At 45.0% G+C, this 26,725-nt stretch overlaps 1 protein-coding gene across 1 annotated transcript in view; it reads left to right on the top strand.

Moving 5' to 3' along the window:
* The window catches only part of IQGAP3 (IQ motif containing GTPase activating protein 3), a 63,583-nt gene that overhangs the window by 7,355 nt on the left and 29,503 nt on the right, over window positions 1-26,725 (top strand). The window contains exons 4-18 of the mRNA XM_054975664.1: window positions 795-872; window positions 981-1,057; window positions 1,955-2,022; window positions 2,707-2,820; window positions 3,172-3,350; window positions 5,682-5,769; window positions 9,239-9,402; window positions 11,172-11,259; window positions 11,867-12,030; window positions 14,033-14,193; window positions 16,811-16,935; window positions 18,125-18,288; window positions 20,095-20,185; window positions 20,468-20,635; window positions 23,407-23,549. Coding sequence (XP_054831639.1) covers window positions 795-872; window positions 981-1,057; window positions 1,955-2,022; window positions 2,707-2,820; window positions 3,172-3,350; window positions 5,682-5,769; window positions 9,239-9,402; window positions 11,172-11,259; window positions 11,867-12,030; window positions 14,033-14,193; window positions 16,811-16,935; window positions 18,125-18,288; window positions 20,095-20,185; window positions 20,468-20,635; window positions 23,407-23,549 — 1,872 coding nt within the window. The remainder of the gene's footprint in view (window positions 1-794; window positions 873-980; window positions 1,058-1,954; window positions 2,023-2,706; window positions 2,821-3,171; window positions 3,351-5,681; window positions 5,770-9,238; window positions 9,403-11,171; window positions 11,260-11,866; window positions 12,031-14,032; window positions 14,194-16,810; window positions 16,936-18,124; window positions 18,289-20,094; window positions 20,186-20,467; window positions 20,636-23,406; window positions 23,550-26,725) is intronic.

The raw sequence follows: 26,725 nt of genomic DNA, 5'->3' as shown, positions 1-26,725 counted from the left end.
GTGGTTAATGTGTATTTGAAAGATCAGTTTTTAGTTTAGACCAGAGTTATATCTGTTGGGAAATATAACAAGGGAGAAGGGGAAGAGAGTATGTTTTCCCCCCCTTTGCAATGTTATATGGGGTAATGTTAAAGCGGCTTGTCTGCCGTTAGCGGAGGGATTGGATGTGAATGATGTGGGCTCTAATTGAGAGTGCCAAACTTATAGTTATAAAGAGATATAAAATATTGTTTGTATACATAGCAAATTGAAAGTCCTGGGTGACTCTCTGTGACTGGAGAAGAAAAATGAATTAATGACCAGGTCAAATGTGGAGCTGGGATGTTAAAGAGATGAGATAAGACACACACACACACACACAAACGAAAAATGGAAATTAAATAGACCATAAGCTGATTGATGTAAAAAGTGCAGTGTTTTAGGGGGGAAACTGTAATGCCTAACAATATAAGTTAGCTCTTCTTTTTTAGTTCACTTTGTGAAGGCCGTTCTAGGCCTTTATTAGTTTTATATTTTTTTTTTCTTTTCTGTTTCCCTTTTTAATTTTTCCACAATAAAATTTTTTAAAAAAATTAAAAAAGAAACCCCATTCCACAAGGTGGGAGCCCCATTCCACAGACAATGCGCATGAATGGGCGTCATTGCCAATCTTACCCATTTGCATAGTGACACCTTTAGAAGACCGTTGACAGTGTTCCCCCCAGTGTTGAGAGTATAGAGCTAGGTGAACCAATGGTCTGATTCCACATATTGCAGCTTTGTTTGAAACATTTCTCTTTTTTTAAAATTTAAAGGCATGCGGGCTACACTACCGTCACACAGACAACATCAACTACTGGAGGGATGCTATGAGTCACGTTGGATTACCTACGGTAAAGGATACCCCATTCCACCCTGTTATGCCTCTTAACTTGAAAGGATAGAATGTTGTTGTTAAAATTCTGATGCTTTCAAATTCCTCTTTCTCCTGCTTTCAACAGATCTTCCACCCTGAGACGACAGACATCTATGACAAGAAAAACATGCCTCGTGTCATCTATTGTATTCATGCTTTGAGGTGAGACAAAGTCTGGAGTCATCCTTTCAAAATCATCTCTTTTTTGGTTGCCGAGGCCCTGTTGCATCTGCACGGAAGTGCTGTGTATACAGAAACTAAAATATTCTTGCAGATCTGAACCATGGTTAGTTAGCTCATTGTATGCATGGAAACACAAACCGTGGTTTTGGCTCTAAACTAGAGAGTGCACAGTTCATGGTTGGACAAGCTGTCTGCATTCAGCATGTGACTTCAGAGGTAACAAGTCATAGTTTACTGCATTGTGAATGAGCCTGAAAGAAGTCTATGCCTTGTGTGTACCTACCCCTCCCTATCCAAGGAGAGTGCACTAGTTATTCCTGCTTTTCCTAGCAAACCATAGTTTGCTGTTATATTTGAACTAGCTCCTGTCCTGCAAACCAGAGTTTTAAGACAGGAATAAAGCACAGTTCCTAGAGCAAAGTGCAAGCCCCACAGCTTACTTCTTCAAACATTACAGCAAGATACGGTTTCCTGAACACCAAGAATTCTTTAATTTATCTGGATGCATGCAAGGGGAAAACAGAGGAAGGAGGAGGAGAGTGTGCAAGCACACTTATTCACATGGCAGAAAACCATGGTTTGTTGTTACATTTGAACCAAGCCTTAGTTTGGCAAAGGATAAATATAAAGGCTAGCCTGCAAAACAAAAATTATTTGTTTGCCACTCTTGATCAGCAATATAAAACACTGATGGATGGCAGCTCCTCTGCTGGGGGATGGGGGAAACCCAGATCTCATTTAATATGTAGAAACTTCTGTACTTGCTTGCCTGGAACCTTATCCTCACTTGCCATAGGTGCCTGGCTGTTTACAGGCATAGTACATAAAACCTGTATTGTGTATAAATGAATCCATTTTTTTCCTCCTCCCTCCCAGTTTATACCTGTTTAAATTGCGGCTGGCTCCCCAGATCCAGGATTTGTATGGGAAAGTGAACTTCACAGGTAAGATGTGTAAAACAGGAACAAAGGGAGGGACTGAGGCTCAGATCACCTACTTGGCATGCCGAAGGTCTCAGGTTTGAGCCCTAGCATCTCCAGTTAAAAGAGTCAAGTAGGAAGTGATATAAAAGACCCTTGAGACTTGAGGCCCTGGAGAGTTACTCCCAGAGCAGATAGTATGAACTTTGGCAGACCAATGGTCTGGTTCTGTATAAAGCAGGGTCTGTCCAGCTCAGTATTTTCTGCTGCGACTGGAAGCAGCTCTCCAGGGTCTCAGCATGAAGTCTCAACATTATCTACTACTGGATCCTTTTAAATCTGAGATGCTGAGGATCGAACCTGGGACCTTGTGCATGCAATGCAGATGATCTACCAACAACCCACAGCCTTTCCCCACCAGGGAAGGCACAACTCAGCTATTCTAGTGACTCATTGCCAGTTATAATAAACACTATTGGGTGAGACAGACAGATATAAAATTCCGTGTTGTCAGTTCTGAAGTCCTGTGTGGGGTCCCTGGCTCAGCGGCAAACATGTGCTTTGTGTGCCAAAGGTGCTGGGTTCAATCCCCAGCATTTTCCGTTTGAAAAGGATCGTGGGAAGCTCTTCTGGGGAGAAACCTCTCTCTACCTGGAGAGCTCACGCCAGTCAGAGGAGAATGAAATATGACCCCTTGTTCTGTTCTAGATGAGGAAATAAATCATATGAAGTGCGAGCTGGAGAAATATGGCTTGCAGCTGCCGTCGTTCAGCAAGATAGGGGGAATCCTTGCAAACGAGCTCTCCGTGGATGAAGCAGCAGGTACGTGGAGGAGGAGTCTTCTTATCCGCAATGGGGCCAGGGTCCAATGGCAGAGCATTTGCTTTACATGCAAGAGGTCATCGTAGGTTCTGCCCCCTAGCCGAGGTTTTCTGCCTGAGAATGACTACAGTTCCAGTAAGCTTCACAGCTGAGTGAGGATTCGAACCCAGGTCTGGCTGGTCTAACCCCTACACCACTCTGGAATTCTTAGGTAGGGGTAAAATAAATAATTGCATCACTCCTCGTCGAGTTGACTTTCCCCATTTTGGAAACCCTGCCATATCACAGCAGCATACCGGCATTAGCTATTTTCTAAAGTTTCCTCTTACGTGTATTCTTCTCATTGTCTAGTGCATGCTGCAGTCCTTGCTATCAATGAAGCAGTGGAGGCAGGGATTGTGGAACAAACCATGACGGCCCTACACAATCCCAGTGCCATGTTGTGTGATCTTCGGGAAAACCTTGCTGCCGTCTATCAAGAGGTACTCTATCAGGCCAAGGTGGAGAAAGCCAGCAATGCTAAGAACCAGGTAAATGGAGGTGTACATTTGGTTTAAATGCAAGTGTTTGGTGGTTATATCCTACTTCCCTTGTGTGAATGAATATGATTGGGGTTAGTGGTGGATACACAAATGCTACTTGGCCTTGCTAGCCTGCCAAAATGGATCATTGCCTATGACCCAGAGCACCTCTGAGGCCCAGTGGGCCAACTCCCACCACCAGTTCCAAGCTTGGGAGGAGGGTGTCTTGCTTCTGACATTGAGCTGAGCTTTGGAGGTACACAGAGCTCCTCCAAAACCTGCTAGGACTCTAGAGCTAACCTTCTGCTTCCTACCTTGTTCCAAGCTTTGGAAAGAGGCAGGGGTCTTGACATGCTCAGAAAGCTGCAAAGTTTCGGATTCATTTTCGTTTTCTCGGCCATGTTGGACGCTCCTCTCCGCAGGTCCGGGAGGAAGCGCCCGAGCAGCCTGACCGGGCGGCTGACCTGCAAAGGTTAGCCCACAAGACTCCCAGTGAGGGTGTCAGGGTCCGGAGCACGACGGGAAGAACCCCCCGAAATCGATGTGGGGGATAAATTGCCCATTTGCTCCTATGGAGGCCGGCAGACTTGCGCAGCACTTCGCGTGCTGCCAGGCCATGGAGAACGGCAAAAAGCAGATCTAAGGTGAAAACCTGTAAGTAGCGAATCCCTTCTGTTACTACAAGCATATGCGAAGGATTGGTGGGATTTGAAGCTAAGAAGGCTCAGATTTCTTCCCCCTCACTGAGTATCGAAACTTGGCTGGCGGATTCCCCCCCCCCTAAGATGGCGACGAAAAAGCAGAGCCCCGCTATGGGCAAATCCATCTCGGCTGCTTTGCAGGGGAAAGGAGAGTCTCTTGAGGAGCTAGTAAAGCGGTCGGTCGTCGAAGCCATAAAGCCCTTAGTTGACAAGTTAAACGAAACTGATCAAAGGGTTGGCTTAATTGAGAGTGAAGTGAAAACCATTAACGAAGCAGCGGGGCGGGGGGGGGCGGAAAAGTCTGCTCGGGAAAACGCAGCACTCATGAGGGCAACAAACAAAGACCTAAAGCTGTTGGAGAACCAACTGATCGGGTTGCAAGTGGATCGTGCTCAGACAATATTGCGTCTCCAGAATGTGAAGGAGGAGGAAAATGGGAATTTAAAGGATCTGCTGTTGGAACTTTTGGCGATACCCGCGAAGGCAACTAAAGAAGAGTTTAAAAGCGCCATTTTGGAAGTCCATCGGGCTTCTTCAAAATATGCAACGAAGCGTCAGCTGCCTCGTGAGATTATTATTGACTTTTCATCTAAGAAGATCCGGGACACCATCCTATATAATTCATACAATGCGGACTTGGACTTTCTGGGCAATAAGGTCAAGATATTGAAGGACGTTCCATTTTTAGCTCGGAAAAGAAGATTTAAATATAAAAGGTTTGCAGCTCTTCTGAGGAAACGTGAAATAAAGTACAAATGGTTATTTCCGGAAGGTATTTGGTTTAGCTATAAAGATCAAGCTCACAAGATAACATCAGAAGATCAGCTAAGGGACTTTGTGTGTAAACACCAAGATTTTCAGCAAGAAGAAGAGGATTTCAAGCCTGAAGGGGGAGGGGAGGAGGGAACGAGCACAGTGACTGTAGCTGTTCAGAGAGAATTGCGACCGAGACCCAGAGGGGGGAAGAAGACCTAATCCTGATTGTAGTTTGTATTTTATAAGATCTACCAATCTAACAGCATTTTACAAAGTTCTAATGTTAAATAATTCCAGTATGAAGGGAATGCATTACTTGTAGATGTAGTGTTTGTGTTGTTATGTGTTGTTTCTTCCCCTTCTCCCTGTTCCCACTTTTTCCTTTTTGTAGTTCTAGTAATTAAAAAAAAAAGAAAGCTGCAAAGTTTCCAAATGTGTCCATGTCTTAGAGCTCCTCAAGACTTTGGAGAAATCTTGCCATTGTAAGACATACTGGCAAGCTCAGTTGCTAGCCAACATAGAAACACCCCCTGGCTCACTGAATGCTGCAAAATAATTCCTTTAGTTATTATTTTGCCCTGACCTGGATAGCTCAGGCAAGCCCGATCTCATAAGACCTCAGAAACTAAGCAGGGTCGGCCTTGGTTACTAATTGGATGGGAGACCTCCAATGAAGACCAGGATTGCAGAGGCAGGCAATGGCAAACCACCTCTGTTAGTCTCTTGCCTTGAAAACCCCAGCAGGGGTTGCCGTAAGTCAGCTATGACTTGCCAGCATTTTCCACTGCCACCAGTTATTATTTCACATCATCAAACGTAGAACTGTTACAAGGCAGAACTTGTAAGTTTTTACCTCTCCGCTTCCTTCCCCCATCCCAATCAGGAATGGAAAGAGATTCCCGAAGGTGAAGACATTTACGATCGGTGTCTAACTCAGGCTGAGATACAGGGCAACATCCACAAAGTTAACGGTAAGCCAATGGCAGCCCTCTGAGAAACGGTTATTAGGAGAAGAGCAAAGTTTAAAGAGTCACAGTTTTGTTTCAGACATGGCACCAAAGTATGGTTAGCACTGATTTTTAAATAAAATTAATGTATCATATAATTTAGAGCTCAAACTATTGTGTGAGCTTCTGGGTGTCCAGGAGGCAAACCATGGTTGAAAACTGCTGCTCTGCTTTTCATTTGCTGTCCATTCCCGGCTTTGTATGTTTAGTCCTCTCTTGATTCCTGATTTCTGTTTCCTTAAGCTGCTTCCACATAGGGATTTTTGCCTGCACAGGCAGTGGGAAGTCCCCACAGTAAATGAGAGCATCCGGACAACAGCATGCCCAACCCAGCTCATTTTCTTCTGCTCAGAGCAGAATCTGCACCCAGCTGGAAACTCCGCTCAAAGCCTCTGCCGGTGGCCATGGGGAAGAGCTATTATAGTTAAAAATTGCACTGGGAGGTTTGCTGCAGCTCACCATTCCACCTTCCCAGCCCTCTAAAGGTTTTTTTTCTTTCCCTTGCTGAGTTGCAGTTTGGTTCAGTAGGGGATAGAGGGGTGCAGGGCTTTTTTTCAGCCGGAACGCGGTGGAACAGAGTTCTGGCACCTCTTGAAAATGGTCACATGGCCGGTGGCCCCGCCCCCTGATCTTCAGACAAGAGGGGAGTTTAGATTGCCCTCTGCGCCAAGTGAAGGGCAATCTAAACTCCCCTCTGTCTGGAGATCAGGGGGCGGGGCCACTGGCCATGTGACCATTTTTGCCGTGGGCGATTTAAACTTTAAAAAACTCCCCCCTTGTTCCAGCTGACCCAAAGTGACGTCATTGTGCAGTCCTGAGTTCCACCGCCTCTTTTCCCGGAAAAAAAGCCCTGGAGGGGTGTATGCCAGAATCACCATCATGTCTGCTCTTTTGTGGAAGCATGACAGAAAAAAGGAGGCGGGGTGGGGGCTGCAGCAATGAGTGGAGCAAAAGTAGAGATGGGTGGGCGTTGTTCCTTCCCCGCTTGCAGCTACACAGTGGCAGGGACGTTTTTTCCCCACTGTGTAGATGCAGTCTTGTCAATTCATGAATCACGACGACACAAAAATTAATCTTCTTTAACTATAGCTTGGCACAACTTCTGAATTAAACCTCAAGTGAGGTTGACAATTTCACTCCCCTTTTGATTTCCATAGGGCAAACAGTTTTCCAAATGGTTGGGTTCCTCTAAAGCTTACTGGGAATTCCTCAGTGACAAAGATCTATAATGATGGAAGAGCTTCCCTTAAGGATAGCTTACCAGTCGCTACAGATCTCTCTCTGCCATAAGCAGCCCACAGGGGGCATTGAATGCGCTCTAGGACGCACGCTCCACTCCCACTGGGGCAGTAACGGTGCCTCAGCGGTGGTTTGTCCCGTAGAATTCTTTATATCTCACTGGAGCTGCAGACTTTGAAGTACAAAGCATCCCCATAAAGGTAGAAAGATTTCATATCTTGGGAACGGTGAGGTTATTCACGGCAGAATGAGATGGGGGAAATCTGAGGTGACAAAGCGAGCTGCTGACGGCAGTCACCATTTTAATGCTCTCCTATGTAAAAACTCCCTGCAGAAAAAAAAAGGCTATTGGGAAATGTTTTCTCCGAGTTCGTCACATGCTGTGCTAGTTTCCCACTTAGAGGGGATGATTAATGCAGGAGAACTTTGAAAAACATGATCTGATAACTGCACTCTGAAGTGGTACAGTCCTCAGCTTTTACCGCCTCATTATGCTCCAGGTCTCAGTCAGGCCTCTTTTAGAATATCACCTCAGGGCCACAGTAGATGGTATCCATGGGTCGGACCTGTGGAAGCTGTAATCTCTAGTGGGGCCCTTATTCATACCTGAAATCGGCTTTTTTTCTGGGAAAAGAGGTGGTGGAACTCAGTGGTGGAACTCAGGACCACACAATGGTGTCACTTTGGGTCAGTGGGAAGAAGGGAGGAGTTTTTTAAATTTTAAATTGCCCTCGGTGAAAATGGTCACATGGCCGGTGGCCCTGCCCCCTGATCTCCAGACAGAGGGGAGTTTAGATTGCCCTCCGCACCACACAGCGCAGAGGGCAATCTAAACTCCCCTCTGTCTGGACATCAGGGCGGGGCCACCAGCCATGTGATCATTTTCAAGAGGTGCCGGAACTCCGTTCCACCGCGTTCCAGCTGAAAAAAAGCCCTGCCTGAAATAATACTTAGCTCAGTGTTCTGAGTTCTTGAGTCACAATTACAATCCACTGACGATCCTTAATGAGTGTGATTTATATGGGGACTCCCAACTTTATAGTTAGCTCTCAGGCAGGAAAAAAAGTTCTCTCCTCAGCTCCGCAACTTGTTGGGACTTGAACCGGGAACCTTATGCACAATAAAGTATGTGCTCTCCCCCTGAGGTATGAACTTAGCTCAACTGTGGGAGAAGCTGACTCTCAAAGGCCTTTTCTACAGCCCCTTTTAACTGGAGATGTCTGGGAGGAAATTATTTTCATGTGCTTTGCAACTAAGCAATGGGCCTTCCCTCTTCCAGACCTCAGGTAGACATCTTAAGCAGCCCTTCTACCTGAGATGCTGGCTATTGCATCTAGAATCTTCTGCTGTATTGCTGAGAGGCAGCGTAGTATAGTGGTTAGAGTGATGGATTAGGAGATCCAGGGTCCATGAAGCTCCCTGGATAAACTTGGACCAGTCGTTCTCTTTCTGCCTAACCTACCTCAAAGGGTCATAGTTGTGAAGATAAAATAAAGAAAGAAGAACCATGCATTGTACTCTGAGTTCCTTGGAGGAAGGGCGGGTCAAAACTGGAACAGATAGAATTATCAATCCAACCCAGTAGCAGGCTTCATTCTAAATCAGTGGATGGACCAGTGGAACCACTGGTCCATCTCGCTCAGTTTTGTCTAATCCAGTGGTCTTCAACCTGCAGTTCAGGATACTCAGGTGGGCTGCAAACCCCCTAGAGAGCCACCATGCATACAGATCAAGGGAACCATGCAGCTTCCTATCTCTTTGCATGCACGCTTAAAAGGAGCAAGAGGAAGCCACTTGGTGGTACAGAGGGTTCCTGCGGCCCTGGCTTGTTTCTCACTGTGATATAACCCCAGGTATCCAGTTAGTATTTCTTGTGATCTTTTCTTCTTGATCTGTTGCCTGCAGTCCTGTCAGTGCCAGATAGGTCATAATTCTAGCTTCTCATCTTCCTGTCCTGCTGATGTCACAGGATTATGGTGTCACGTGTCTGGGTATCATGTAGAGTGAGACCAGTTCTGGGAGGGTTGAGGAGTGAGGACCATTGGTCTATCTGGATTGCTGATGGTTTTTCAAGGACTCTCCCAGTTCTGAGATTATTTTACCAAGGGGGCCTTCTGATACCCAACTGCTAAGCTTCTGAAATAATAGAGTTTTCAGGTACACAAACACCGGTTATCATTTTTGTTTTCAACAGTGAAAGGTGCTCTAGAGTTGGTGGATGACGCCCTAGAGGGACAGGATCCACAGGCCTTGTACTGTGCTCTACAGGATCCCACCCTAGCCTTGAGGAATCTGCAGCGGGAGAATGCAGACTGGTACCTGGATCAGCTGAGTGCTGACCGGGAACAGAAGGCACTGGTAAGTCCGGGGAGGGAGGAATGCAGGGATGGCTTCTCCCTGGTGACCGAGTATCCTGACTACTTCTTTTCTTGGGACATATGGAACCAGAGGCTCCTGGAGTGGACATGATTTATTCCAAATTTGCATAATATTTTATTATGCATAATCCCGCCCAATGTAATTGGGAGAGAAACCAAGAACTAAGCAAGGCCATGAAGTCCTGCCCCAAATGCTAGAAAACTTATTCTGACACCCTTCCAGCTTCTGAGACAGCAGAAAGACTTGTATCTTTGCAATCTCAGGGACTAGAAACTTGCAGAACTTCCAGTGACGATCTACACAGTTGTAAGGGAGAAGGTGGTTAGGTACCCTGGACTTTGAGCCATTTAAAAGGCTTTGTAGATCAGCACTTTGAATTGTACGCAGAAAATTGTGGAAACCAGTTTGTAATAGTCTTTAAGATGAGTTGGAGATAGAGTTCCTTCACTGGCAACTGGCAGAAGATTGTGGGGGAGACTTAAAAAACCAGCATTGCTGTACATGGGTGGATAACCAGACGTGATATAACCATGTCACTTGACACTCTAGAACATTCCCTTCTCTCTATGGAAAAGATCATAGAGATTTGAGGGGGTTCCTAGAACATCATTTGACGTGGCAGTGTTATTTCTCTGCTCAGAAGTGACATCGTTGCATTGTCTGATGCCGATTGCCACACCACCAGCCCTTCCCCTGCTGTTACAGGGACTGCTAATGGGGAGCTACAGTGGGGGTTTGCCCACTGATAGTGGGCAAATTGCTTCCCTAGATATTAAGAGGTTACTCCTTATGTATGGGAATTGGCAACCAAATGTGTCTTGGGCCAGATCTGAAGTCCTGAATGTACCAGCTCTCCTTACCAACTGTTTCGAACAGGAGTGTTAGATGGTTGTTGTGGGTTTTCTGGGCTGTATTGCCGTGGTCTTGGCATTGTAGTTCCTGACGTTTCGCCAGCAGCTGTGGCTGGCATCTTCAGAGGTGTAGCACCAAAAGACAGAGATCTCTCAGTGTCACAGTGTGGAAAAGATGTTGGCAGGTCATTTATATCTACTCAGGAGGGGTGGGGTTGAGCTGAGTCATCCTGTAAGAGTTTCCCCGGGTGTGGAATGCTAATGGCGGGAGGCTTCACTGTATCCTGAGGAGGTTCTTTTGCATATGGATTGGTGCTTGATGTGCTAATCTTCTCTGCAGGGCTATTGTCGGGTGTAGAGTGTTTTGTTAGCCTGGTGTTTTTCAGAACTGGAAACCATGCTCTGTTCATTCTTAAGGTTTCTTCTTTCCTGTTGAAGTTTTGCTTATGCTTGTGAATTTCAATGGCTGCCCTGTGCAGTCTGACAAAGTAGTTGGAAGTGTTGTCCAGTATTTTGGTGTCCTGGAATAAGATACTGTGCCCTGTTTGAGTTCGGCTATGTTCCTGGCGAAACGTCAGGAACTACAATGCCAAGACCACGGCAATACAGCCTGGAAAACCCACAACAACCATCGTTCTCCAGCCGTAAAAGCCTTCTACAATACAGGAGTGTTAGAGTCTCTCACTGATGCCCAAAGAGTTAGGGAAGGAGATTCTCCCCATTTCCAGCAATGTCTTAGCTTGGCCCATTGACCTTATTTGGCCTTCATCAGCTTTTCATGCAATGCCTAAACACCTCCCAGTCTTGTTGCAGTGAGTTCTGCTGGCTGTTTGACATCCTATCAGGCAACCAATATTCCTGTTAACTTTGTCAAAAGTCTTCTTTGTCATCGTGCAGGAGCTCGGCTACGTTGATTTGCTTGAACAAGAGGAAATACAAGCTGGGGTTTATGCGGCCAATGAGAGAGGAGATCGGGAACGTGCTGGTGAGTGGAGATTCGCACAGTGCCCTGGAGCTGGTACGAAGCCTTGGGCCCTAGTCCTAAGTGTAGGCAGTTGTGATTATAGGATGAAACATTTGATGAAAGGTTTTCTTCAGTCTGAACTACATCTCATACATAGATTTAACCTCTCATCTGCCATTTGTGGGGTCTGGCCTTACCTAAGCATCAGAAGTTAGGATGAGGTGGAACAGTACCAAGATGGTAGAATGGGCAATACCACTTCTGATTTCATATGAGGAAAGCACACTTTTAAATTTTCCTCAGGGCAAAAGCATTCTTGGCAAGTAGAAAACTATCACCTTTCCCTTTTAAGGTGGCATGCCTCACCCACAGTAAGAAATGATACAGCTCGTTCTAGCATCTTTCTTTACACCCTGCCCTGCACCCCATGGAGAAAAAGCAAGATAAAAACAATGGATAGATCTCAGGTTCATTCTACTGTCCGTACAAACCAGAATTAGTTTGACGGGGGAGGGGTTTCCCTCAAAGAAAACACTGGGGCCAAATTTCCGAGTATCCCTTTGTTCCTAGTCTTTGTTCGTCCATCTTCTATTTTGTTCTGAACACTGCCCCCCCCCCGCCCATGCAGTGGTGCAGGCCGTGAGACACATCAACGCCTCCATCCGAAGAGGGGTAGCAGAAGAAACCACGCGGGCCCTGATGAACCCAGAGGCTCAGCTGCCGGATATCTTCCCCTTTGCTGCACACCTGTACCAGCGGGAATTGTCTGTGTTGCAACAGCAGCAGCCGCAGGTGAGAGAAAATGGTGGGTTGGATCCTGCCTTGTTGTCTTGGGCCGGCTTACCAGTTAGCTACATGTTGCCAAATATTCCCCATATCCAAGAGGACTACTGTGTAGTTGGCAGACTTTCTTTCTTGTTCCATTGTGGGATACTTGCCCTCATGGGCAGGAGGGCTGTGTGCCCTTGAGCAGAGCTGTGAAGGTTCTCCTATTCACCACTAGCTAAAACTGAAGGCATCTCCAAACAGAAAGGTTAGTTCAGTGAATAGAGCATTGGACAAGGTTCAAGCAAGGAGACCTCGTTTCAAATTCCCCTTCTACCTTGAAGCACCCAAAGTGACCATGGGCCAATCACTAGGATGTATCTTACCCCTATCATCTCATTCCACTGAGCGAAATTTGAAGCCTTCCTCCAACTTAAGTGGGTCTTCCTCTGGACGAAGTTGGAATAATAATAATAATAACCTTGAGACCACTCTTCAGGACAGATTAGTGCCACATTCAGAGCGGTTAACAAATCAGTGTTATTATTATCCCCAGAGCAGACACTCTCTGAGATGGGTGGGGCTGAGAGAGCACTGAGAGAGCTGTGACTGACCCAAGGTCACCCAGTTGGCTTCAAGTGGAGGATTGGAGAATCAAACCTGGTTCTCCAGATTAGAGTCCTGCCGCTCTTAACCACTACACCAAACTGGGTCTCCTTAGAGGATGGTTGGATCCTCTCCTTAGAGGATGGTTGGATCCATGCCCTTTAAAACTGTTATAACAGTGAGCTAGCCCTGGTGCTTCCAGGATCAAAACAAAAAGAGCAGAGTTGTTGGGTGGGTTGTCTGTATTAAATGAAACTTGGCAAAAAATTATAATTTAGTGCAGTTATTGTAAGGGGAATTTGTTTCTCAGTAGCAACAGACAAATCGGTTTTTACAACCTGTTTTTATCATTAGCATTAAGTATGAAACCTGCTGACCATTAAAGGATCAGTTTTTTAAAAAAGCTTTAAAATATTTCATTTATAATTGAAAGGTCAGATAACAATCCCTCACCTTCTCAAACGTTCCACTTCTCTCCTTTTCATCCCCTTTAACCTTTCCTTTTTTTCATCTGTAAGATGATACGTATCTATAGTGATAAACACTGGTGGTGGGGAAATCAAATCATCATTATCAACTGGGGAAAAAAAGTTGAAGGGGGGGGGCGGTCATAGAATAAAATTTTTCCAGTCGATGACGTTTCAGTGCCCCATGCAAAACCTTGTCCTTCCCTTTGTCATGTCTGTGCCCTATCCATGCTACTACTTAATGCTGACCTATTGTTTCTGAACCAATGTTTCATGCTGTAACTTGATGTCATGTTGCCAATACCATAACTGTTTGCTTTCACGAGCTTATTGAAGCTGCAGGTGCCTTATCTAACGGACTGTGGAAACTTTCAGTACTTTTGACTTTGTATACTGCTCACTCCCATGCACTGCTATGTCTCAATTTTGATCTCCTGCTTTCTCAGTGTCTCAACTTGATAGTACAAATATGTGAGACGTTCTCAGGATGAGTTCACGCCAAAAGTCCTGTTTTATTGTTGGGAGGGGGAAGGAGTAAACGTGTGTTAAGAGGAAAGGTTTTCCCATATGTTACCATTCCTGTCAACCTGTTTCTTACTGCTTAGTTGCTAACCTTTCTTCTGAGTAATTCTATGGACGTATCTGTGGAAATGATCTGATTTCTGAATAAAGCCATTTAACCAAGAGCATGGAATTCTTGCTGCAATGGTACAGGGATCCATCTGCCATAGCCTGTCACTCATAGCCTGACACCCTGCCACTTATATGAAATAGAAAGTATGTGAAATTAGAAACAAATATTAGAATAAATTATGTAAAACAAAATTCTCCTCATGTTTAGTTGACAAGATGCCCGTTTTGGGGAAGCTGTGGAACAAAATACTGTTGATAAATCAAAAGTAAAAAGGAGGATGATAACTTCAGTCTTTTAGGCATATCCTGTTCTTGTGCGGCAGGGCGATTTGGCCCAAGAGGAGCTGTTTGTTGCCGTGGAGATGCTGTCTGCGGTGGCCCTTGTTAACCAAGCCCTTGAACACAGAGATGCCGGCAGCTTCTGGAAGATTCTGGTCAGCCCCAGTTTAGGTCTGTCAGAGATAGAGGATGCCAATGCACAGCGGTAAGCAAATGTTCTGAGTCGTCATTGTCAGCTCAGGAGACACGAAAAGTTTGGGGTGTTTGAAAAGAAAACTTCTTCATAGGGTCTGTTTCATTGCCTGGATCTCAGTCGCCAGCTGAAGATATATGCAAATACATGAAGCTGCCTTAGATCAAGCTCCATATAGCTCGGTACTGTCTACTCTCGAGGAGCACAGTCAGAGAAAGGTCTGTCCTCATACCTGTTGCCTGAGATGCTTTAACCAGACCTGACAGGAATTGAACCTTGGACCTTTTGTACACAAAGCAAGTGCTCAGTCGCAGAGCTATGGGCCTTCTCCAATAGCCCATGATGCTGCATTGTACAATTGAGCTGTTTACCACTGGTGGCAGCATTTCAAAATCTCAGGCAGGGAACAGTCTTTCCAGCACTTGCTTTATCTAAGCAGATATCAGAGAGGTCTCCGGTCTCGTTTAGCCTGTGGAATTTTAAAAAGAAGGCGGTTGTGGTGACTCCACCTCCAGGTTAGGAAATACCTGGAGATTTTGGGGGTGGAGCCTGGGGAGGTCGCAGTTTAGGGAGGGGCTGGGGGCTCAGGAAGATATAATGCCATAGATTCCACCCTCCAAAGCAGTCATTTCCTCCAGGGGAACTGATCTGTCTTGTCTGGAGATTAGTTGTAATTCCAGGAGATCTCCAGGCCCTTCTTGGGATTGGTAATGTTTGATGTATGAGGAGCCTGCAGCTTCTCAAAATCCCTGGAAGGGCTGGAGAAGCAGGGAGCGGTGGGGATGAGAGAGAATAAGCTGTTATGCTGTCAGCTCAGATCATACCTTCTGAGAGATAGAGAGTGGAGAGATCCTGTCTCAGAGTCTGCCTTGTGTATAAGCAGGCTAAACATGTGAATGTGGCAGATAGGGTTTGCATCTCTGGAGTGTGAGATGGGGCAGAACCTGTCTCAGGAGACTTTGGAAGTCTCCGAATCTGTCTTTAGGGATAAAGCAGGCTAGCTGGGGGAGGAGAGCTGGGAGTAGTTATCTCAAAGCCCCAGCGTCTGAAGGAATCTAAGAGAATGATCTATGTTTTCTGAGAGGAGCTCACGCTTATACTGTGAGAGTCTTGAGGATGTGGGAAGGCCAATATTCACCTCAAGAATGCAAACTTGGCTACCAACTGTTCTTTACTCTCTGAGATTATCAACTATAACTTTATAAATGAATGTGCCCAGCAAGTCTGTGTTACGTGTGTGAATACTTTCTACCCTCTTTTCTGAGCCACTTATTTCCCCTTCTGTGGGATATCCTTGGATAAATCAAAGTTACTTTTTTTCTGTTTCCCTCACGGCTGCTGAATTTACTACATTCAGAAACTACTCGGGTTAAATTTGTCAGATGGAGAGTTGGGGCGGAGACCATACAGGGTGAGCTTTACATCTCTGAAAGACCCTGGCCTTCACATAGGGTAGCTGCCATCACAAAATGGCTGCTGAGTGGGACAACTGACAAATGGCTGCTGTGGGGGCCTTGGCCAGTCACAACATGTTGAGAGGCTACAAGCCAAGCATCCTCCTATGATAGAGGCAGCTGTTTTCAAATTGCTGCTCCCTGCAAAGACAGAGGTGATGTCTCTTGGGCTCTTCTTAAGCATCCCTTGATCTAACAAGGTGGAGGAAAGCCAGGACTGTTTCATTGCTATGGGGAAGAGATGTTGGAGGGGGAAGAGGATGTGGAAACCAGGGGACACATTGGCCATCACCATGGTGCCCATCAGTGCCACACTGAAGATTCATAACTAAAGTTTTGGGGTCATGCTTCTGTGTCTTCTGTAAAGACTCTTGCGTTACAGATGTGTGTTAAATTGTTATAGCAACCAATCCATATGTATGCATGTTCAGGAAATACACACCAGCTTTGTTCTTTCTACCGCTTTTTGCTTGAGGATAAATACTCACCTGCTTCCCACTTACGGGCTTTCTCAGACATTGCTCGAGTTCTTTAGAATGGGCTAGCAGAAGAACAGAGAAGAACACCTGCCTTCTTGATTTTTAAAAAACAAGCATTCCTTCTTAGAGTTTTTGTGAGCTAGTGTGGAATGGTAGAGAATTGTCTCTTGGCAAGATGATGTGGTATGACTGTAGTTTTCCTTGCTTTCAGTGCGGTGTTCTATGTTTTTTTTAATGTATGTAAGACATCTTGGCTTCTTGTGTTTTTTTCCCTAGGAGAAAAGGTTTAACAAATATTTTAAATAAATACATTTCAAAATAGAGAAACTTGATTTCAGCCAATGATTTTAAATCCCCCTGGTTTATATTCGTTCACTCTGCTTTCAAGAATCACTTCCCTCACCTGACCCCTGATGCTGCATGCACAGAAAAGGCAGTGCAAAGATGGATGGCTGCCCCTCCACGTCTGGTACCCCCCCTCCTGGGGTACCAGAACAACCTTGCAGGTGGAGATGGAAGTGAGAAGAGCTGACACCATCCCCTTCACAATCAAAAGACCTAAATACTTTTTTTAAAGGTTAGGTTCTATGCCCAATCTGTATTTTTCTGTGCAATCGGGGTACGCTCATTCTTTAGGTATATATAAACTTGGGTGATGATGACTGGGAAAAGAGAGACATTTATAATTTTCCACAGTTATTTTGATGACTTATTGAAACGGAAGCACCACTCTCAAGAAGGAAGGAGTGAGTTCCTGAGCTGGAATGACATCCAGGCATCCGTGAATGATGTGAATGTCTTGGTCCAAGAGGAAAACAACAGTAAGTCGTCAAAAGGTTCATAAATCTTTGGGGCTCAGTTTCTTAACAGTGCAGTCTGCTTGTGGGGGGATGCTGACATTGGTGATTTTAACCATTATGCGAGTATTAGTACTTAATGATTATATAATGCATTTTTTAAAAATTGACTTGGTAAGCCACCTTGAGTTCACTGGCAGAGGTGAACCCGTGAAGCTACTTCATACTGAGTTAGACTCTTGGTCCATAAGGTCAGTATTGTCCACTCTGACTGGCAGCAGCTCTCAGGGGTCTCAGGCAGAGGTCTTTCACATCACCTACTGCCTGGTCCTTTTAACTGAATACGCCGAGGATTGAACTTGGGACTTTCTGCATGCAAAACAGATGCTTTGCCATGGAGCCATGGCTGCAGGAGACAAAGCTAGCCATAAAATAGCTGCTGCAGCTTACCTTCGGCCACACAGTGAAGATCCTTGCGCTGTGGAGGCAGCTGCTGTCAAAGCAATATTTTAAAATCTGTACAGCCAATCAGATCTCCAGGGGCTAATCAGAAGCCTTGCTTGGCAAAAGCCCTACTTTGCCCTGCCCACTTTCTAAAAAGGCTTGGTGGGTGCCAGTAACGGTGTCGGCACTGTGGCACCCATGGGCACCACATTAAGGACACCTGCGATAAAGATACAAACTGGGGGTAAGAGTCCAAAAGTGAGTTCACGTGGTCAGCTTCTTCGTGTGTTGGATTTGTGGAGAACTGTTGCATGGAGAATTCCTTATAGGAATCATGCTCTTCTATTGCTACTCCATTGCTTTGGATGGGGGAGCAATTCCAGTGTGACCCAGTTCTCAAGGATCTTTTTTCAGAATTCAAGAAAATCTGAACTTCCAAATTCTAGACTGACGAAGTCTCTGCTGCTGTCAAGCTTAGCTGTTGTTTGTATAAATCCTTGCAGGGTTGGTTTGGGAACTTTGCAAAACACACAGGACTAAATGAATGACTTTTTCCTAAACTTCAGTGTAAGTGAAGTGCAGCCTGCCTACTGTGTATGTGAGGCCACCACGGACTTACTAAATCTTTCGCCCATGTGTTCTGAGCTGTCAGAATGCATTGGACGTTAGCAAGCCCCCTGCAACTGGGTTTTGGCTGCCCTTCTCTGTGTGGAGATTGGCTGAACTGAAGCCCCACTGTCTTCTTCCTGCCCTCTCTCCCTTTTGGCAGAAATCCTTGCTGTCCGACTGGTCAACGAGGCTTTGGACCAGGGTAGCCCAGAAAAAATGCTCACTGCTTTGCTGCTGCCGTCTGCTGGCCTGTGTGGCGTGACCCTGCCAAATGCTAAGCGGTACCATGATGTTCTGATCCGTGCACGGAAGCAGAAAATGCAGGTAGGAGGAGGTAGGAGGTGACATTTCGGTTGGAGCATTTAGGAGAGAATATCCATAGCATTCTCTCTCCATGTTCTATGGATACTAAAACAAGGCCATTAGTGGAAACTCAATGAAATCTTGTTAATTCAGACAGATCAACAGGGGGAGGTTAGCTTGAGTACGTGTGTGTGTTGTAAGGAGTGTCCTCTGGGTTCCCAAACTAGCATTATGTGAACCTGAGAGTTTTCTGAGTGACCTTGGACTGATCTTACTCTCTGACTAACCTACCTCACAGGGTTGTTTTGAGAATAAAAAGGATGAGAGGAGAACAATATAAGCTGCTTTGGGGTCCCATTAGGGACAAAGGCAGGGTATAAATAAATAAAGGCTGTTACACAGAAAGAATTGCCCACCTCACAGGGTGATTGTGGGGATAATAATAACATACTTTGTAAACCGCTCTGAGTGGGTGTTAAGTCATCCTGAAGGACAGTATATAAATCAAATATTATTATTATTTTCCAGCCCTTTTCTCTTTTTAACTGGAGGGGCCAAGGATTCAGCCTGGGTCCCTCTCTGCACAAGGCATGGGCCCTGCCACTAAGCTATGTGTCCCACCCCTTTGGAAGTCAAGCTGAGAGCTAAGCTACAAGAGAGGAATTACACGAGGAGGAGCACGTGAAGGGAGTCGCAATGTTAGCTGGGAAGCTGAGTTTTAAAAGAGATCGGCTTTGTCACTTTTCCCTCTCTACAGAGCCAGGGGAGATGGCAGCTCAGAAGGTTATTTATTTCCTCTTTGCCTCTTAGAAGGGGAGGTGAAACTGATAGAGCATTTAGGAGGCAAAGAGGAAATTAACAAACCCTCTGAGGAGCCATCTCCCCTGGCTCTGCAGAGAGGGGAAATTGACAAAGCCTTCCAATCTGTCTTTTAAAACTCAGCTTCCCAGCTAACATTGTGACTCCCTTCACGTACTCCTCCTCGTGTAATTCCTCTCTTATAGCTTGGCTCTCACTTGTACTATGTCGGACCATTGGTCTGCCTGGTCATGTGACATCTACTGTGAGTGGCAGTGGCTCAGGGGCAGAGAATGATCTTTCCCAACAGTTGTTTCCAGAGATGCCACGGACTGAACCTGGAGTCTTCTGCTTGGATAAACAAGTGTTCTAGCACTAAGTAACATTTCACTGCCCAAGGCCTCGGCTGGAGGGATATTGAGGGTTATCTTGTGTTCCTCCTTCACCACACAGCCTTGCTTTTCATTGGGAAGACTTTTTGGAGTGGCTCCCACCATCTTATGCACAGAAGAGCATAAGAAGAGCCCTGCTGGAACAGACCAAAGGTCTGTCTGGTCCAGTTCCTGTTTCCAATGGTGGCCAGCCAGGTGTTTCTGGGAAACCCTCAAGCAGAGCTTCTGGCACTCCATTGGCACATTGCATTGAAACATGGAGGTTACATTTAATAACAACAACAACAAAAACAACATTCGATTTATATACCACCCTTCAGGATGACTTAACACCCACTCAAAGCGGTTTACAAAGTATGTTATTATTATCCTCATGACAATCACCCTGTGAGGTGGGTGGGGCTGAGAGAGCTCAGAGAAACTGTGACTGACCCAAGGTCACCCAGCTGGCTTCAAGTGGAGGAATGAGGAATCAGACCCAGTTCTCCAGATTAGAGTCCTGTGCTCTTAACCACTAAACCACTTAACTATTTAGCCACTAAAACAGTTACAAGAGTAGTCACTGGCTGGCCCTCTTCTCAGAGCCAGCCTCACCCACAACAGGATTCTGAGGTCCTTTTAATCTCTTCTGTCCTAGGCAAGCGGGGACACCGGAGCCATGCTGTGGTGGGAAGAGATTCAGGCGGGGGTTGCCAAAGCCAACCAGGACTCAGAAGCAGCAAAGAGAAGTATGGACGCCCTCTTGGCTTTTCTGGTTTAATTCTGAGCTGTGTGTGTTTCTGATCCTGTCTTTTCCAGGAAGTCTAACTGGGATGGGCTGGTAGGAAGCTAATTAGCAGAAATGCTGGGCCGACTTCTCAGCAAGTGGCTAGACCTGATGAATTTGGCTTCCATATGTGTATGAGATGTTTTGGTGTGACCTTCAAACCAGAAAAAAAAAAGATCCGCGGTCTCTCCTGTCAACATGTCCTTGCCTTCTCTAGCTCCTTTTTTCCTTTTCTCTTCCACAGTGGCTCTAGGCATTGCCGCTATTAATCAGGCCATAAAAGAGGGAAACGCAGCACAAACGGTCAGGGTCCTACGCAATCCAGGTGTGTCCCTGTGTGGCGTGGTGATGGACTGTGCCAGAGCGTATCAGGTGCAGCTTAATGCCATCATGGCGGCTAGAAAATCACCAGGTAAGCGTGGATGGGGGGGGGGAGAGTGTCCTTTTAGTCATCAGATTGTGTCCAGTGAAAGAAGTTGGCAGAACAGATCTTTCCCTGCTTTCTCCTCTGAGCAGCCAGCTGCTTGTCTCAAAACTCCTCTATGAGAAAAAGGAGCATCTCAAGAGCAAAATGCACCAGGGTGTGTGTATGGAGGGAAAGCTATGATGAGGGGGAATAGAGTAAAATCATTTTTCTCCCTCTTTTGCTTGTGGCTTGTATCAGTGGAAAGAGAAAGAGGTGATTTTACTTGGCTAGCAAGAGGCCATGAAAGGCCAGAGAAGTGTTGGTTTTGAGTGCTCTGGCCAGGCTTCTCTGTGGTCTGGAGGACTGTGTGAAGAACAGTACTAGAGAACAAGTCAGGACTGAGCCAGGTTGTCTGCATTAATGAGAGACAGAGTGTGGTGTAATGGTCAGAGAGTCAGACTAGGATCTGGGAGACCCGGGTTCGAATACCCGCTCCGCCGTGGAAGCCTGCTGGATGATGTGGCAACTAATTCCAAAGTCCTGCCTGTCCTCTGGGGCTCTGAACCAATCTTGGTGATTTAAGCCTTATGCAAATCCCAGTGATTTCCAGCCAATCAAAGCTGCTGGAGCTCCACTGCTTGGGAAGGGAAGAGCCAGCCTCAGCTTAAGAAGGGAAAAGAGATACTTTTTTCCATCAGAGAGGGCTTTGGGTGGCTTTGGAGAACAGCATAAGCTTAATCAGGCTTTTTATTTTGGATTTTAGTTAGGGTATGGGGTCAAGTTAGAGAAGGAAACTTTTTAAAAGTGAAATAAACAAGCATCCTGTGAAGGACCCGTCAGTTCTAGCTTTTTGTGTACAGGTTCTATGACTAGAATCTCTATGAGGGAAAATTGCCACCTGGAACCTGAGTGTAAGCCTGTAAGCTCTGAGTAAAAGGTTACTTTGGACCTTAAAAGCTGAGGAACCCTATCTGAAGAAAAAGGAATCCATTCCACCCTCTGTTAACTAAGACTCAGTTCAAAGCATTTACTCACAAGGCGCAGAAACATATAACCTCTGGGGAGTGCACTGAGATCCAGTCGTACATTTGATTATTCCACGCTAAACCTACACTGTGTTATAATTTATTTTCTGTAAATAAATGTTTGTTGTGCAGTTCCATCTACATCTTGCTTGTCAAGTCAAAACAGTTGTATGAAGGGGGTTATATTTACCTCACCATTAAGTACCGTATTACCCTGACCCGGATAGCCAAGCTTCTGATCTCTTCAGATCTCAGAAGCTAAGCAGGGTCGGCCTTGGTTAGTAATTGGATGGGAGACCTCCAAGGAAGACCAGGGTTGCAGAGGCAGGCAATGGCAAATCACCTCTGTTAGTCTCTTGCCATGAAAACCCTACCAGGGGTAGCTGTAAGTCAGCTATGACTTGAGGGCACTCTCCACCACCAAATACCATATTATTTATGTAGGGTCACAACTTTAAGAACCCTTCAGGGAATACAAAGATTTACCCACTACCATCCGGTTAAATAAAGCCCTTCTTCTGATTGTGAGTGACTGAGGAGGTTTAAACAAATAAAAGGAGAAGCCAGAGTGTGGGATTTGGACCAGAGGGCAGTTTACCTCAGAAGTCTGTCTTCTCTCCTCCCCCAATTCCCTCCTGGTTGCTGCCACACTATGTATATAACACACACACACACATATATATAAAAGTGGTGGCAGCACAATGAGCTGCCACAGTGACCTTGGGTCAGCCACACACTGTCAGTCTAACTTACCTCACAGCGTTGTGGTGAAGAGAGGAAAACAATGTAAGCCACTTTGTGTCCCCATTGGGGAGAAAAGTGGGTTATAAATTAATAAATAAATCATGCAAAACCATAGAAAACTGGTAAACCATCCCACTTCAAACCATGGTTTCAAATGCTGGTCTGGCATATCCTTAACCAACCATGGTTAGTGGTGTGGTGCACGTTTGGGTAGTTGCACTAATCATAGTTATTTTACCAAACTCTGATATAAGCAATATTTACTTTCCTATCAAATCAAAACTTAAGTGATTTAGTGACAATAAAAAGCATCATTTTTAACTTAGCATATAAAATTGTGCTATTTGGTGTATTTATGGCATTTAAAAGTACAAAAGTCTTCATTTTCTATAAGAAATTGCAGTTGTACCCAATACTTGACAAAGAGTTGCAAACTGTTGCACCCTCTACTACTGTAGAACATTATCTTTAATTTTTGCCCTGTGAAAGGTAGGAAAAATAAGAAAATAACTTCTCTAGTAAACAAAAGAAAGTGTATTATTTGGACAGAAACTCTCATAGTCACAGTAGGTAGGACTGCTAACATGTTTGGCTATTAAGATAAACTTTATAACACTGAAAACACAAGTCTTTAATAATGCACTATCATTAAGCACATTATACCATATTAATTGTTGCCCAAACTATTTGCACTTAAAAAAACAAAAAAACCCTTGAAAATATTGTATATTTCTGCAGTTTAAGTATTTTGTTCCAATGCTCATCAACATTTCCCAGCTTTCCCGATGGAAAAAAGGGTCTGGGGGAGGGAGTAGGGGAAAGGGGCTTTCCGCTCCAGGTTCTCACATCTCTACCAACAAATCAGGGAAGAAGCCATTGTAAAGGGGGCTGCGACAAGATCCTTCACTGTGCACGAGGAGTGTTTGCAACGCTGACATTGCACTTGCTGTCATCTGCATAAGCTGATGGCATTACTCTGTTTGTTCTTTAATTCTCTTTGACATGCAGGGAATGCAAAAGCCCACTGGGTCCGGCACAAGCTGAAAGATGGAGCAGAGTATTACTTCAGCCTCCAGACGTTTGAAGGCTTGTGGGATCAGCCGCGCCCCTGTGTCCTTAATCCCACACATCTCAGCAGGGAGGAAATCCAGGTGCGCCCCTCTTCTTCTGACATTGGCTTGTATTCTGGTGTGAAAGACATCAGTATTTAAACTCGTTTCATATTTAACATTGTACATGTGAATTTGCAGAAACCAATCAGTTCGGAGAACCAGGGCTTTTTTTCAGCTGGAACGCGGTGGAACGGAGTTCCAGAACCTCTTGAAAATGGTCGCATGGCTGGTGGCCCTGCCCCCTGATCTCCAGACAGAGGGGATTGCACGGAGAGCAATCTAAACTCCCCTCTGTCTGGAGATCAGGGGCCGGGGCCACCAGCCATGTGACCATTTTCTCCAAGGGCAACCCACTGAGTTCCACCACCTCTTTCCCAGAAAAAAAGCCCTGCGGAGAACAAATATTCGTTGCCTGAACAATCTTTAAATTAAACAGTCTGAGTGAATCCCTTTGCTGGCGATGTCTTGAGTCCTGTGGCATTCCAGGAAATAATTTCGATTCTCAACCAGTAGCTTCCTAGCTGAACCACAGGGTTCCTGGAAGACAGGGGATAATCACTTTTCAGCAGACATTAAGATTGTGTCTGCTTAATGCAACCACCAATTTGTAATAAGCCTTCAACGGTAACAGGCAGTAGAAGTTGGCATAACAGTAACATCCTTGAAGCTTTTTTGTCACATGAGACCAGAAATGTCTGACTTTAGCTTTGTCAGTGAGCCTAATATGAACTCGCACCATCTCCCTATGTTCTTCTTAGCATTGCCTCTTGGATGTTCTTTCCTGCTGTTTGATGCCAACTGTCACTGCTCCACCTGAAGCATTTTCAGTGGCAGTTTTCGTTTCTGGGCATTTATTGTTCCATGTGGTAGGGGTTTTTTTGTGAGTCATATTCAGGGCGAAAGGCTGAGGAGAAGCTTTGTGAACGAATCCAAGGCAGTCATGGACCTTCTCATATGAATATATGGTGAAGTACAGAAGAAGGTGACGAAGATTATTGAGGGGCTGGAAAGTTTGAGACTTTTCTGTTCAGAAAAAAGAGTACCCAGAGTGACACGATACAGGTTTATAAAATTATGCTTTTCTCCCCTTTCCCACAGTACTAGAACTTGAGGGCGCTCAATGAAGTTGATTTAACCAGTAATTAAATTGCGTAATTCACTGTCAGTGGAGATAGCACTGGCCATGAGCATAGATGGCTTTAATAATAATAATAACAACAACAACAAAACAACATTCGATTTATATACCGCCTTTCAGGATGACTTAACACTCACTCAGAGCGGTTTACAAAGTATGTTATTATTATCCCCACAACAAAACACCCTGTGAGGTGAGTGGGGCTGAGAGAGCTCTGATAGGGCTGTGACTGACCCAAGGCCACCCAGCTGGCTTCAAGTGGAGGAGTGAGGAATCAAACCTGGTTCTCCAGATTAGAGTCCTGCGCTCTTAACCACTACACCAAACCTAAAAGGGGGTGAGGTAGATACATGGAGGAGAGATCCATCCATGGCTCCTAGCCATGGTAACTAAAGGGAATCTCCATATTCAGAGGCAGTAAACTTCTGAAACCCAGAGCTAGGGGTAGGGAGGCCATGTCTCCCACTGGGAGGAAAACGTCTGCTTTACCAGGGAGGAGGAAGGGGAAATTTTAGGGGAAATGGGGGAGTGATTGGGGAGACTTACCACATGGTAGGGGAATATCTGGCAATGTCATGACATTGCTGGTGAGGGCCCCCCACAACTCAGTAAGTCTCCTGCCAGCTGCCAAGCCTTGAACAGAAACAGAGATCTAAACTGGGGTACTTGTGATTCTTAGCTTGGTCTTTTGGTTGCTACACTGTATTCTGAGCCGCCATTTTGTCTAACCCTACCATACCTATAAACCACTTGGTCAAAATGTTTCAGTAATAAGATTACTTCAGAGGCCAATTCCACTCAGGAACAGGCCTCTGCTAGGTCCCACCACTGCCTCTCGGGATGGGAGTATCTTGCATGGGGCCGCGGTCTGGTTTGCCACAGCCTGAGGTGACGTCAGGGGAAGGCCTTGACTTCTGTGCCTTGTTTGATGGTTGGCTGCTGTATGAAACAGGATGTTGGACTAGACGGACCGCTAATCTGATTCAGCAGGGCTGCTCTTACGGTTTTTAAAATATTTTTAAATTTAATTTTCCAAATATTTATTTACAATTTTATTTACAATTTACAAAATATTTATTTACAATTTTCCGAATATTTATTTACAATATTTACAATTTAAACAACTTATTAACAATTCAATAATCATCCATAATAAATGCAATATCCATTAAAGTATTGGAAAAGTAGAGAGCTGAGTTACACCTTATTAGTAAAGTACAGTCTTGAGTATTTTTTCGGGTAAAGAAATATATGATGATGCATAACTAGTTACATGATCCAAAAAAGAGGACCATTTTTCCAAGAAACAAGGTTGGAAGTTGAAGTTGTCATTCAGTATTAGCCGTTCAGATATCGTATCCATTACCATTTAATGGATATTTTTTGTATCCACTGTGTAGTTGAGGGAACTTTATGCTCTTAGGTTTTTAAGAGGCATATTCTATATTCTATATCAGCACTTCATCCCGGCCTGTGACCTCAGCAGAATGCACACCAACTGCCATGGTATGCATGACCTTGCCAGGCCAAGTTAATTTTTTTTCTTGTTATCTTTTGTGGTGTTGGTTAGCAGGACCGTTTCAGAGTACACCTGGATTTGGTTGGAGAATGCTTCCACAGTCACTTAGCAACGGCTAAGAGTTTCAGTCTTTCCTCTCTGTTTACTGAAACAAGGGCTTACTGGTTGAAGGACAAAGTCGGTCCAAAGCGTAAGGACACGGAGATCCTGGCTGTATATTATGCTGCCTAGATAAGATGTGGCCACATAATAGCCAGGCTTTTGAAGATAAAGTATGATGTTTCTACGGGAGACAAGCATATGAAGCGAAAATGGGTTTTGTTGAGCCTCTGGCCCCCTTATTTATTCATTTTAAATATTTATAATTGTGTCCAAGGAGGTGTACAATTACTACACATGTAAATATATAAACTACAACACAATATGATTTTTTAAAAAAACATTAAGCAGCACTAATTTTTTTAAACAAGTTGGCTTGGGTTCCCCTGTGGTTTTCTGCTCCTGAAGCATGATTTGTTTTTTTATGCCCCCCCCTTTCTGCAGCTGCAACCCCAAAAT

The sequence above is a fragment of the Eublepharis macularius genome, chromosome 1 (genome assembly GCF_028583425.1).
Source record: "Eublepharis macularius isolate TG4126 chromosome 1, MPM_Emac_v1.0, whole genome shotgun sequence".
NCBI lineage: Eukaryota > Metazoa > Chordata > Lepidosauria > Squamata > Eublepharidae > Eublepharis > Eublepharis macularius.
Note: the sequence above shows the minus strand (reverse complement) of the source record. Positions and strands in the feature narration are given on the sequence as shown.